This window comes from Macaca mulatta, chromosome 15 (genome assembly GCF_049350105.2).
Source record: "Macaca mulatta isolate MMU2019108-1 chromosome 15, T2T-MMU8v2.0, whole genome shotgun sequence".
Lineage (NCBI taxonomy): Eukaryota > Metazoa > Chordata > Mammalia > Primates > Cercopithecidae > Macaca > Macaca mulatta.
In genome coordinates, this window is record NC_133420.1 from 122,926,210 (window position 1) to 122,940,305 (window position 14,096).

At 45.7% G+C, this 14,096-nt stretch overlaps 1 protein-coding gene across 2 annotated transcripts in view; it reads right to left on the reverse strand.

Annotated features, from left to right (window-relative positions):
- Window positions 1-7,837: 7,837 nt before the first annotated feature.
- The window catches only part of IARS1 (isoleucyl-tRNA synthetase 1), a 76,380-nt gene continuing 70,121 nt past the window's right edge, over window positions 7,838-14,096 (reverse strand). For both annotated transcript variants that reach the window (XM_015117255.3, XM_015117256.3), the window contains exons 33-34: window positions 13,941-14,093; window positions 7,838-8,496 (exon numbers count right to left, since the gene is read on the reverse strand). In XM_015117255.3, coding sequence (XP_014972741.2) covers window positions 8,414-8,496; window positions 13,941-14,093 — 236 coding nt within the window. In that variant the 3' untranslated portion in view covers window positions 7,838-8,413. The remainder of the gene's footprint in view (window positions 8,497-13,940; window positions 14,094-14,096) is intronic.

Consider the following 14,096-nt stretch of genomic DNA (forward strand, 5'->3'; position numbering starts at 1 on the left):
TGATCTCCTGGGCTCAAGTGGTCCTCCCACCTCAACCTCCTGAATAGCTGGGACTACAAGCACATACCACGCCCATCTAATTATTTTTATTTTTTGTAGAGATGGGGTCTCACTGTGTTGCCCAGGTTGGTCTCAAACCCCTAAGCCTCAAGTAAGCCTCCTGTCTTGGCCTCCCACAATGTTGGGATTACAGACACGAGCCACTGCCCATCCTGAGAGCGGGTAGATTAACAAAAGAAAAGTATACAAATTTCATTAGTTTTACACGAACATGAGGATCTTTACAAGAGCGTGAAGTCTGAAGAAGTGGCCAAAGCAAGATGCTTTTACACTTTTTAGATAAAGAGCGATAAATTTAAGAAAAAACGACGGGACAAAGATAATCTGGCAACAGGCAGTAAGTTTCCCAGGGGAGTCACTAGGAGGTATGGGGGGTGTCAAACTAGTGAAAGACAAGGGTTATTCATTAAGTATATTTATTTAGGTCCATTGCGGCCTCCGGTTCCCAGTTTCTGGGGATAGGGCTCTTGATTCACCCTGGTATGGCGAGGGTGCCCCTTCCAGAGGAAACTTTATGGCTTGTTTCATGCAAGAAGAGACACGTCAGCTTGCCCTTTCTGAAACTACAGTTTCTCCAATATTATCAACTCAAAATAATCAATATACCAATCTGACATATTTGGGATGGCACATCCTTCACTCCTTCATTTCCTTGGCTTGGAACTTCACTAGACGTTTTTGAACATTAAAATCTGAGTTGGTAGCTGTGGAAAGAAGAGTTGAGTTAGTAGCTCTATCACAGGGATCTGAAAAGGGAGAGAAGAGCATCGATTAGGGGAGTAGACAAACAGAAGAGAACAATCTAAGCACAGTTTCCACACTGCAGCAAGCCAGCCTCCCCTTGCTGGGAGGAGGTTTGTCCAAGAAAATGTTTTAGCCTCACTTATTTCATGAAAAACGTTCGTCTTGTCTTTTAAGACATGTCGATTAGACTCTATATGTCCAGAACAATTTACATGAAGTCAGTATATTTTCTTTTCATTCTTTTTTATTATCATTTATTTATTTATTTATTTTTTTGAGACAGGGTCTTGCTCTGCCACCCAGGCTGGAATACAGTGGCATGCTCATGGCTCACTGCAGCCTTGACCTCCAGGGCTCAAATAATCTTCCCATCTCAGCCTCCCTAGTAACTGGAACTACAGGTGCATGCATGCCACCACACCTGGCTAATTTTTGTATTTTCTGTGGGGATGGGGTCTCACTATGTTACCCAGGCTAGCCTCAAAATCCCAGGCTTCACCAACACTCCTGCCTCAACCTCTCGAAGTGCTAGGATTACAAGGATTAGAAGCGTGAGCCACCACGCCTGGCTAGCCTCTCAATATTGAATAGAACTCTGCCCCATTGGTGATCAGGTGACCACCCAGGTCCTGGAGCCTGACCATTCCTGCCTCCTTGTATGAACAAGGGTAGTGGCTGGCCCCTCTGCTTCTGCAGCCCCCTTGCTGAGACGGCTGGTTGCTCTCAGAGCTAGCTAAGGTCACCAACTTGGTTTTGTGGGACATGCACAAGCCCTAAGTAGCCATGCGCTGCTCTGAGAGGGCTCACCCTGCCTTGGGCCAGACTCCATCACTGGCCAGGGCCACAGCAGTCTTGGTTTCCTCCAAGGTCATGGCTGGAGTGCCCATGGCACCCCTGGTGTCTCTCTCCTAGAGGGGCTTCATTTGATGCTGGGCTGGACACCTCTGGATTTCAGGCTTGGGGCGTTTGAGGGGGCTGTGTCCCATAGGAGGTCAGCATGAGGACACAGGACATGCTGTTGGCTGGCCAGAGCTATGAGGATGACACACACACCCTCCCCTCCAGAGGCCTCCAAGTCTCCAGCTTCCCTGTGGATGCTGGTTTCAGCTGGCTGAGGGGCTGTCTGGGGCTTCCAGGCACTTGCAGGGTAGGCTGCTGTCCTGGCTCCTTCCAGACCACGGAATTCCATTGCAATAACTCACCACCAAACAATGAGTGGTTTGTCCTGGGCTGGGGGCAGGCAGGCCAGACCCTGAGCCCCTAGGGCCCCCAGAGAAAGGCCTGTGGCCCCAGGCTCTTTGGAGACCCCCTGGTGCCACTGAGGGCCTCAGCCATGGGGACAGCCCAGCCAGGTGAGGGTTGGGCAGGACCAGGCTCCTGTTTTCCTGGGACTACCTTTATGGGCTGCTGGGCCAAGGAAAGCCAGCCCATGCTCTCTGGGGAGGGTTTCCAGGCTGGGGGAGGCCAGCAGAGGCCTGGGGGCTGAGACACTCGCTCCAGGCCAAGGGCCATCCTGGGGACTCTTCAGGTTTCCCTGAAAGGAAAGGAGGCTCGGTCAGCTTCTCCACCCAGCCCATCTGACCCTCGCAGGGATGGGCCCCATGGACCTGGATCCCTGGAGTCCTCGTGGTCCCTGCATAGCCCTCCTGAGTGACACTGAGGACACTGCTGTGGGCCCTGATCCCAGAGCGAAGGGTGTGTGCCATCCGGGGATGGGAGCTTTCGGGGCATCTCAGGCTGCTCCTGGGACAGCCCCATGGGGTTCAGGTGGCTCAGTCTCCCTGATTCACACCCTCGCCCTCACCTCTGCTTCAGCCCTGATTCAGAGCAGGTGGGAGAGGCCTTAACTGTCATCCAACCCACTTGCCACCTAACCTGGGGCCTCTCTCCACCGTGGGTAACATGCCCCCAGGGCACTGGGCTCCCCCTGTCCTCTGGAGCCCCCTCTGCCCTCTGTCCTTTCCAAGCCAGGCCTGGACCGTTCCCACACTCAGTGGAACCCTCACTTCTGCCCCTTGGCCCAGGGTCCCACCTCTGCCCTTTCCCTGAATCCTGTCTCTGAACACTGGTTCTTGCTACTCTGTGGCTCAGGGCATGTCCTGACCCCCTTGGAGGGGTGCTCAGGAGTGAGGGGTCCCTGTTGCTCTCTGGGGGGCTGCTGCAGCTCCTGGATGGTCTGAAGGCTCCTGTGCCCTTCAGGTGGCCCTCAAGGGTGTGGAGGAGGGGCTCAGTGGTGTCCGGCCTACATCGCCCATCTCCTCTTCGAGGCATATCCAGTAGCCTCTTGGTCAGCACCTGGCCGGAGGCCAAGCCTGCCTGGTTTTCAGAAGCTTCTTGGAGTACAGGAGGAGGAGGAGAGGAGGAGGAAGGCCTAGGAAGCAGAGCTTGGGGTACCCCAGGCACTCCCCACTGTTTTCTGCTCCAGATGGTGAAGCAGGAGGGCACCTCAGGCTGGAGCCCCCTGGGGGCGGGTTGCACTTTATTCTTTGAAGCTGTGCCAGGGAGGCCTGTGGGTGCCTCAGCACCACGTATCCTTCCGGGCCTAGGCCTGGGATAGCATGTTCTATAGAAACCCATCCAGGGACAGCCTCAGGAGGTGTTCTAGGCATGGGGGTGGGCATCAGGCTGGGAAGGGCCCTCTGGGAGGGGCCAGTGCCCAAACCCTGCTCCCTCCCTGGTGCTTTGCACTGAGCAGCTGCTGGATCACCTGCCCTTGGGGGTACAGTTGTGCACAGGAAGCCACAACTGGTGGGAAGCCTGGCCAGGGAAGCACCCACCACACTCCTTTTATCTGTGTTGTGTCGGTGGTGAGCCTGGTGTCTGGGAGGACCCGTGGTGCCCTGCCCAGCCCACCAAATGGGGCAGGGACAGAAGGCACTATGGCTTTAAGTTCCCATCACTGGGCCAGTGTAGCCATCACCTGGCCCAGCTGTGAGGCCCCATGGGCAGCTGTCCATCCACAGCGTCTGGCAGGTTTTTGCTGGTCAGCAGCTGAGCCAGTGCCAAGAAGGCCTCCTTCTCCTTGGGGAACATCAGCAGGACAACAGCGACCTGGCTCACACCCTGGCAGTAGCCCATCTCCTGCAAGAGTCAAAGTCACTGTGTCAGAACCTCACGTGGCAGGGCAGAGGTCACCTGGGAGGACAGACCTCACCTGAGAGATCTGAGGTCACCTGGGAGGCCTAAGGTCACCTGAGAGGCCCCCACCTCAGGCCTTGCAGGATTTGACACTAGGCACCCTTCTCCTGACAGAATAGACCCAAAGCACAGAAAATAAAGCCTGCTGCCTAGAGAAGAGACAAAAGAATGTTGTGTTTGTTTTGTGCTAATGCTGTTTAATTTTGTAGCAAACCGTGACAGTGCTGGTCTTAAACTCCTGGACTCAAGTGATCCTCCTGCCTTGGTCTCCCAAAGTGCTGGGATTACAGGCATGAGTCATTGTGTCCGGCCACCTGCTCATCTTTCGTTGAGATTTGGGCATCTGAAAAAACAGTCATCTCTCTTAGCCTTTATAGACTGGCTTTGTGAAAAGGAACAGCATCAACCCATTAGTTTAGCTGGAGATCTTGGGGACCTCTTGAATCTTTTCTAGGGATGTAACTTCTCTGGGTTTGTGTAATTTCCTGAAGAGGTTTGCCCCTGTTTCTTTTTAAGGAACTCATAATTTCTTGCTCCCCTTGGTATCTGTTTATGATACTAGCTCCTGCAGTGCTGTAACAAGGCTATACCTCTCACATTTGTTCTCAGCAGCCCCCAGTCATCCAAAGTACGACACTGTTCCTGTCAGTGCTCCGAGTCACATGAACAGAAATCCGTCCTGTGGTCAGCCCCAGTATAAGCCAGAACATGGGACATACATTCCACTCTACTCTTTCCCTCTTGAGAAAGAAGGTGCAAGTGGGAGATACTTCCAGATTGTGCCGCACTGTGCATGGTACTGGGAGAACCTATGGTATGCAAACGTAATGGACTTTCTCACCTGCTTCAAATCAGCTCTTCTTGCTTCTACGTTCACCTGGGGTATTGCAACTTTTTAACTCATTTCTGAAAAGTTCTCACAAAGGCAATTTGGTCCATATAGTGTTAAGTCAGTGTCTCTATGGGAGAATGAGGGTCTGGGGCTTATTTTTTTTAGTTTTTAAGTTTTTGAGACGGAATCTTGCTTTGTCGCCCAGGCTGGAGTGCAGTGGTGCAACCTCAGCTCACTGCAACCTCCGCTTCCTGGGTTCAAGCGATTCTCTTGCCTCAGCCTCCTGAGTAGCTGGGATTACAGGAATGTGACACCATGCTCGGCTAATTTTTGTATTTTTAGTAGAAATGGGGTTTCACCATGTTGGCCAGGCTAGTCTCAAACTCCTGACCTCGTGATCCGCCACCTCAGTCTCCCAAAGAGATGGGATTACAGGTGTGAGACACCACGCTCGGCAGGGCTATTAACATTTTGCCATCTTGCTGATGTCACTCACCGTTTTTTCATCACTTTACTTTCTGTTACTACAAGATGTTCCAGACTCATCTCGTACATTCCCAGCTCCAGCTCTAGAATCAGCGATTTTTCCCAGGGAAACCTAGTTCCCTTCACGGGAAAATTGCTTTAGGAACCACAGTCTCAGCGGGGTTGCTGCCACTTGGTAGAGCACGAGACCCAGTAACTCCCTAAGAGTACATGGGAGATAATTTTAAGACCTAATTCATGTCTGAAAATGTCTTTAACTTCATATTTGTTTGATAATTTGGTTGTGTAGAATATAGTTAGAAAACTTTCCCCGAAGAATTGGGGAGATTCTCTTCTTGCTGTGTTGCTGAGAAATCAAATCCTTACTAAATTGTTCTGTGCTCCCAGAGGTTGAAAAGAAAAATCCTTACTAATTGCTAATCTTTTCTATATCCCTTTTGCTTTTTTCTTTCTAGAAACGTAGTCTTCTCTTTATGTTCTGAAATTTCTGTTATGTGCCTTGGGAGTGAGTCTATTTTCATGCATTGTGCTAGACATTTGAAGGCATCTTTCACTCTGGCTGTAAGTTCTGCAAAATTTGTTTACATTAATTATAATTTTGTGACCTTATTTTTCTTCTTTCTGGAATTCCTACAATTTGGATACTGGAACTCCTGGACTCTAACTTATGTACAATATCTCTTTTCTCCCACCTTATATATTTAATCTATCTAGCATTTGGAAAATTTCAACACTATTTTCCAATGATTTTTTTTCATTTATATTGTCTTATATTAACAGGAACATGTTTTTTCTCCTCTTGAGATTTTCATGTTTTGTAGCATTGTTATTTTATAGATGTAGTATCTTGTAACTCTAAGGATACTAACACATTTGGCAGGGGGAATGTTCTTCTCACTGCATCGTTTGATTCCTCAAAGTTGCTTTGGTTTTCTCTTTTGGTTTTGGATTAGAGGCTTTCACTACATCTCTGGTAATTCTAGATGGGAGTCTCCTGAATAAGAGATTGGGGGCTAAACACTGACCTGAGTATGGGTGGGACTTCTCAACTTCAAAGTTCATTGTTCAGAGTGAGCCTTTTTCCCAGGCAATACTTGGTGTCAATCTTTTATATTCTTCTTTGGTATAGTGGACAGTATATATAAAGCCACTTAATCTTGTTTCCAGTACAGTACTGTGTGTAAAGGAATTAGGCCTTGCCCTTGGGATGTTATGCTACATAGGAATGCCTTTGTTTACCTGGGGATCCTGGGTCATACTGAATAGCCTTGACAATACGATTTATGGCTGGGGTGGGACAAATCTATATAGTCTTATAGTGGTGGGGTATAACACATCAAAAATACCAACGTGATTCAGGGTGGAGGTTTTGGGTCATGCACTATCAGCTGACCTAGAGACTGATTAACCACATGGACAATCAATCATGGATATGTAAAGCACCCTCAATAAACACTCTGGGTTCCAAGGCTTGGGTGAACTTCCCTAGCTGGCAATGCTCTGTGCATACTGTCACACATTGATGCCAGTAGAGTAATGCTTTCTGACTTCAGAGAGACAGGACAACAGCTGTCTTTGGTACTTCTCCTGGGCTCTGCCCTCTCCTCTTCCTTTGGCTGATTTTGATCTTTAACATTTCCCTGTCATTAACTGTAACCATGAATACAAAGCTTTCATTGAGTTCTGTGAGTCCTAGCAAATTATCTAACCTGAGGGTTGGTTTTAGGAATCCTCCAGGCTTAGAAGTACTCGCCTTCCATTCACTCTGACTTCTACCAACCAGTCCCTTTTTACCTTCCAGATGCCAACTGTGGCGGGGTGGGGTTGGGGGTGGGAATAAAGAGAGTTGCTTAGCAACATGGAAATGGGAGAAGCCATAAGGCTTCCCAGTGTTGATGTGATCTTCCCTATTTCTAGGCCTCTTCCACCTTTCATCCCAGGGGTAACTGGTGCTGTGAATTCTGAAATGTAAATAAGTTTATTAGTTTCTCCATTGATTTAGAATTGGGGTTTCCTGGGTCTACCAAGTTAGTTAACACCATCTATCTGCTTTCCAACTCCCCAAATTCTGGTTGTTTCCTCTATTTTCTCCAACTTGTGGGTTTTTGTGTGAATGCATCTGCTGTAGCAGCCATAGGGATGCACCATTCAGATCTCCCTTCAAAGTTATCTGATGTGAAGAGTGCAGTTGGTACTTTCAGATCCATCAGGGCATTTGTGCAAAGGCCACGCTCCCCTTGGTCTCCTCCCAGACACTGACTTGAGGAAGTCAGCGGAACAAAGCCAGGCTATTTCTACCCAATTCTGAACTCTACTAAAAGGAATCCTTGCCTGGGAACTCTCCATTGGCCTGACCGACTTTGTCTTAGAGTTGCACTGCAGTCTGAGTTTTTGCTAATCAATCTTTGTTTTCTCTTGTTACAGGTGTCAGACCCACACTGGAGTCTGAAGGCTCTCTCGACCTACGCCTGCTCCATCTCTGGTTTATCCTCCAGTTGTGTTTCCTCTAATAAATTCTTGCACATCTAACTTTGTCATGTCATCTGCTTCTTTGAGGACTCAAATGATCACCCAGAATTTTGGGAAGAAGTTTTATTAGATATCTAGTCCAGTCTTAACACAGAAACCACTGTGAAGTTTTTACGTTCTTCAAAGATGACACATTTCAAGTTTCATCTATCTGTGGGAGAATGAATTACTTTCAACACATTTATATCTGAGTTTGTTTATTGTTCTGATTTACTGAAACTTAAAATATTCCATCAAATTATCCAGGAAAATCCAGGTGGCAGAAATATATAATATGTCCATTTCATCAAGAGGTCTCAAATTTTAAGAGGCCAGAAAATGATATATATACTATGCCATTTAAATCACTTCTACCTTCTATACTGAAGAACTCAAGTATAGAAATAAACTGTGGTGCTGAGGTAACACTGTAACCTGCTCCCAACATGACTGCATAGGTGTCTAAGTTAAGTTAAGTGTGAAGATTACTGTGAGGTCTCAAGTTACTTAACTCATCAATCCCATTTGTATTTCAATCCAAGCAGCATATTTTACATGCACCTGAAGGAAACATCTTCAGTGTGTTCATGTGTGTGTCTATGTGCAATCAGGGAAAGGCTGACTGAACAACACTGAAAGGGCATGCTAGAAGTCTGCTGTTGTTGGTAATACAGAAACATACACAGTCTTCATATTCAAAGTCTTCACGGGGATGTCTTCTGTAATTTCTAGAATGGAAAGAAAAAGTTGAAAAAAAATCAGTATTTTACCTATTGGGGGTGAATATTTAACTGCTGTGTAGTAAGGAATTTGGCCTTAACCTAAGAGTTCTGCCCTTTGCCCCAGCTCCTGAGTGGAATCTCTAAATCCTTGGAATTTCTTAGTAGGAGTCTTTGTTTCTCATGGTGGGCACATTCACCAAACCTGACAGTTGTTGCTAATGAGGTGATTCAGTGTAGTGTTGGCCACGACAGAAAGACAAAGTATACGATTTAGGATGAGGACGCTGGGTCGCATGGTATTATCAGCTGAGAAAGACAGCAATCATGCCTAGAGAATGAAACCTCAAAAGAAACTGACACCAAGGCTCAAGTGAGCTTCCCTGGTTGGTACTACAGTCTCTGTGTTGTCAGATTAAGGGATGGGAGAAAGAAACATTATCCATGACTCCAGGGGTATCTCTCTCTTGCTCTCACTGGTTCTAATGTGTATCCTTTCCCTCCCCTAATTCAAACCATGAGTGTAATACCTTTCCGTGAGTCTGAGTCCTCCCAGCAGGTTACTGAACCTGAGAGTGGTTTAGGAAAATCCCTGGAACTTGCAGTTGGTGCCAGCAGTGATGGGGGTCTGATGTGGATCCTTTACTGAGTTCATAGAACCCTAACTCTGTGCAGGTGGAGTCAGATTTTGGACAGACTCCTGGAGCCTTCTGGAGGACTATGCCATCACTTCACAGTTTGGCTAACTCTGGGTACTACCAAGATGGTTATTTTTCTTCATAAACAGATACTTCCTATGTCTACAAGAAAAGCCCAGAAGCTGTGCCAACTCAGTATCCCAGATATGTGGTTTCAAAATATGATTCTCTATAATTTGAAGAACAGCTATTTTCTATGTCTGGAGAAATAAGAGTACATAATAAGCCTAGGACATGTTTGCTATGTGAGAAAGCAAGAATTTACCAAAGACAAAGGATCATGTTAAAGAATACATGATCCAATATGGCCAATAAGGAAAACTCTGAGCATCCAAAAATATAACCCAAATGCAATTGATTAAAACACAGTGAATATACCACTCAAAAAGAAAACAAAGAAAAGAGAAAATTTAAAGTTATCTGCCTACTGTGGAGCATTTTGCTTCTAGTCAGATCTGAATTTAAAGCAAACAGATGAGCTTTCTTTAAAAATAGCTCTTCTCCTACCTAGCAGGCAATCCCAGATGTGAGAACACTCTCAAAGCTACTTCCTTAATCGATAATCACAGGACCTGGAGATGATGTTTAGAGTTTAGTGGAGCAAGCAAGAAGACATTTAAGAGTTTCTAAAATGGTCAACATTTTGTGGCTCTTCTAATTTATCAAGTTACTGATACTTTATGAAAGACAATTCTGAGAGAAAAGGCATAATGAAAATGAAGCTACAGACACTAGATTGGAAAGATACTGAATTAGAAAAAGTTCCATCTTTGTGGTAATCTTAGGTAAATCACTAAACCTTTAAAAGCTCTCACCTACTAAACTTTTGCCTAGCTAACATCACAGAGTAAAGAGAATTTCACAGAAAGGCAGCAGAGAATACAGAAAGGTTATGTGAATTGCAGGTAGTATTATAAATACATAATTCACACAGACACGATTCTACCCCTGACCAGCTTCAATCATGCCACTGCATTTACTTGCAAGAACAAGTGAGAGACAAATGTCATCTTCAGCTCCACTGCACAACAGTACTTGGTGACCAATGGATCTGAGAGACAAGAAAAGAGTTATGAATTATCTCTGAAGTTTTATATAAGCTTATCAGAATAGAAAGCTACATTATTAGATGATCTACTACCATACCACAATGAAAGAGCGAAGTGTGTTCGAGGGAGAGTGAAAAAAGCCTTTGATAGAGTGAAAGACTCATGGACAGAATTAGCAAGACAGGAAAGGACAGAAGTGATAGAGTGAAAGACTCATGGACAGAATTAGCAAGACAGGAAAGGACAGAATCACCAGAGCAGGAAGGATCTTGGGTGGAAGGGAAGATTCTGAAGCATAAGAGAATACGGAGCTTTGGGGGCTCTAAGCGAAGGAACAAAATCGAGGCAGGAATGCTCATGAAGACAGCTCCGGCGGAAGAGTACAGCCTGCAGACTCGTGACTTTGATGGACGATGAGGCCCGAAACTAGATGAGAGGGAAAACGACCAAGGAGAGTCACTGAAAATAAACCCAGGGAGGGAAGGAGGAACCCAAGAAGAAACAGAGCTTTAGTATTTAACATTATGACAGAAAATTTACAAGTATGATATGCAACTAAATTAAAAAAAAAAATAGCTGCACAGGAAGAAAATGGGAGAATTCCACAGGCCAAAAATAATGACTCCCATGGGGTCTGGTGGCCTAATGCTTTGGGCACTAAAGAGCTAGGAAAGCAGGGAAAGAAACGCCTCCGGTGTATACACACTGGGAAGTCCAACAAATCTCTGCTGAAGAAACTGGAACTTCCAGCAAAAGGGTCGGTCTGAGTAAGTGCCTTCACCACAAGAGAAAAAGTGAAGAGAATGTAATCGGTTAATAATGGCCTTTCAAAGATACGCCCAGGTTCTAAATTCCCAAGAGCTGTGAATGTAACTTTATTTGGAAAAAGAGGAAACAGAAGAGAAGGAGGCAACGTGACCACAGAGTCAGAGACTGAAGTGATGTGGCCACAATTTAAGGGATGCCTGGAGCCACCAGAAGCTAGAAGAATAAGGAATTCTCCCACAGAGACTTCAGAGAGACTGTGGCCTTTCTGACAGCCTAATTTCAGTGTCTGGCCTCCAAGGCTGTGAGAAAACAAACCTGCTGACTTGAGCCACCCCGTTTGTGGAAATCTGTTACAGCAGCCACAGACACCATACAGAGAGAACCGCCTCACTTAGCTTTGTTTTGCAGTAGGGATATACAGATCCTGTCTCCATCAGAACTCCTGGCCTTTGTGTATGACTGGGAAAGTCATAGCTTTTTTTTTTTTTTGAGACGGAGTTTAACTCTTGTCATCCAGGCTGGAGTGCAGTGGCCAGGCTGGTCTTGAACTCCGCCCACCTCAGCCTCCCAAAGTGCTGGGATTACAGGAGTGAACCACCACGCCTACCCAGTCAGTCACAGCTTTCTTAACATTCTCCCTATGGTCCAAAATAATTTAGTTTAAAGTGGGTCTGGGTTGACAGTGTCTCCAAGGAACTAGACATATGCTTCTTAAAACTGGGCTTCAACAGAAACATAACAGAACAAGCAAAGCAGATGGGCAATGTAAATAGAAAGATGGAAACTCTAAGAAAGAACAGAATGGGCTGGGTGTGGTGGCTCACGCCTGTAATCCCAGCACTTTGGGAAGCCAGGAGTTCGAGACCAGCCTGGCCAACATGGTGAAACCCTGTGCCTACTAAAATTACAAAAATTAGCTGCGCATGGTGGCACATGCCAGTAATTCCAGCTACTCGGGAGGCTGAGGCAGGAGAATCACTTGAACCCAGGAGGTAGAGGTTACAATGAGCTGGGATCGTGCCACTGCACTGCAGCCTGGGTAACAAGAGTAAAACTCGTCTCAAAAAAAAAAAAAAAAAAAAAAAGAAAATGGTAGAAATCAGGAGGCAGGGGTGTGGTGGTTCATGCTTGTAATCCCAACACTTTGGGAGGCCAAGGTGGGAGGATCACTTGAAGCCGGAGTTCAAAAACGATCAGCCTGGACCTTATAGAGAGGCCTTATCCCTACAAAAAAATTTTAAAATTAGCTGGGCATGGTGGCACGTGCCTATAGCCCTAGCTAGGAAGGCTGAGGTGGGAGGATTGCTGGAGCCCAGGAGTTTGAGGCTGCAGTGAGCTGTGATTGAGCCACTGCACTCCAGCCTGCATGACAGAATAAGACCAAGTCTAAAAAAAAAAAAAATTCAAAACACTGTAACAGAAATAAAGACTGCCTTATACCAAAAAATGTACACCTAGGGAAATCACAGTTAAACTGCAGAAGGTAAAAGACAAAGGGAAAATCTTCCGGAAACAGAGAAAAGACGCACCTCACCTGCAGAAGAACAAGGGTAAGATAAAAAAGCCAAAATTATCCAGAATGTAGCATATAAGGACAAAAGGAGGGGAAATAGGAAAAGAGAATAAGAGGCAGGATAGAGTGAGCAAGTCCATCTAAAACATGTCTAAACAAGGTGTTAGAAGGAGAGAACACTAGAGAGAATGAATAAGAGGTAAGTTGGACAAGATGTCTGGCAATTTTCCACAAGTGCCAAAAGACACAAATACTGATGCAGAAAGCCCAATAAATCCCAGGCTATCAGGTGTCACAAATCAAAGGATGGGATGGTAAAAGTTTTGAGTTGAGATGTCAAGAATGGGTATAAACAGAAAAAAGCAGATCCCACAAAGGGAAGCTGTCGGGGGAAGTGATTGCAGTGGCAGCAATATTAAAGTGAAGACGTTTGATGTGTAGCAGGATTACAGAACGAAACTCAGAGGGTAGGCTAAGGATGTCAACAGAGAAGCTGACAGAGCAGCCACAGAAGCTGAAATCTCTGAAGTGAATAGTGCTAAGTGGGAGAACGGGAGGAGGAGAAAATACGCTACCTGATACCAGCAAGTGAAAGTCGCCATCCTTAATTTCTATTTTCTAGATAATAGAATGTGGAATATGTCAACTGATGACCTAGCTCTTCACAGTTATGTGTCTCAAGGAGAAAATGCAGGTAAGCATGTTTTATAAACTGTAGGTAAGCATGTTTTATAAACTCCCTTTATAATGGGAGGTATAATGTCAGCTGTAAGTTTCCTTCAGGCTATTTTACAACCCTGTGATAATTTTGACTTTTGGGAAAAAGAACAGTTTTAGGGTCAGCAAACACACTAATTTAACTAGAAGCATGTATTTTTAATAACATACACATGTAGTTTTTAGATTTAGCAAAAAGTAATTATCCTTTTAATTGCTATTAAAAAATTATATTATTGACTGGGCGCCATGGCTCACGCCTATAATCCCAGCACTTTGGGAGGCGGAGGCAAGCAGATCACCTGAGGTCAGGAGTTTGAGATCAGCCTGGCCAACATGGTGAAACTCCATCTCTACTAACAATACAAAAATGAGCCAGGCGTGGTGGCAGGTGCCTGTATTCCCAGCTACTCGGGAGGCTGAGGCAGGAGAATCCCTGTTGCTGGGTTGAAGCCCCGGGCCTGAACCCGGGAGGTGGAGGTTGTAGTAAGCCAAGATTGTGCCACTGCACTCCTGGGAGACAAAGTGAGACTCAGTCTCAAAAAAAATGGAAAGGAAAGAAAATTATATTATGGTAAATTTCTGGGGAAAGAATAACAAAACAGGATTACAATAGTACTATCTTACACGTATATGCTACAAATGGTTAATGGCATCAAAATCTACTTTCAACAAAAACAAAAAACTTACGGTCCATAATCTCCTTACCTTGCGTTTGGGTCTCATTCAGAAACAGCTTTAGCTTTCTGCTCCGAAGGCCAAACACCTTGGCTGCTTCATACAGAAGACCTTGGTGGGTGAGTCCATTCTGCCCAAGCGGGTTTTCAAGCAGGAGAGTGCCCACTGTCCCCATTAAACACTCTA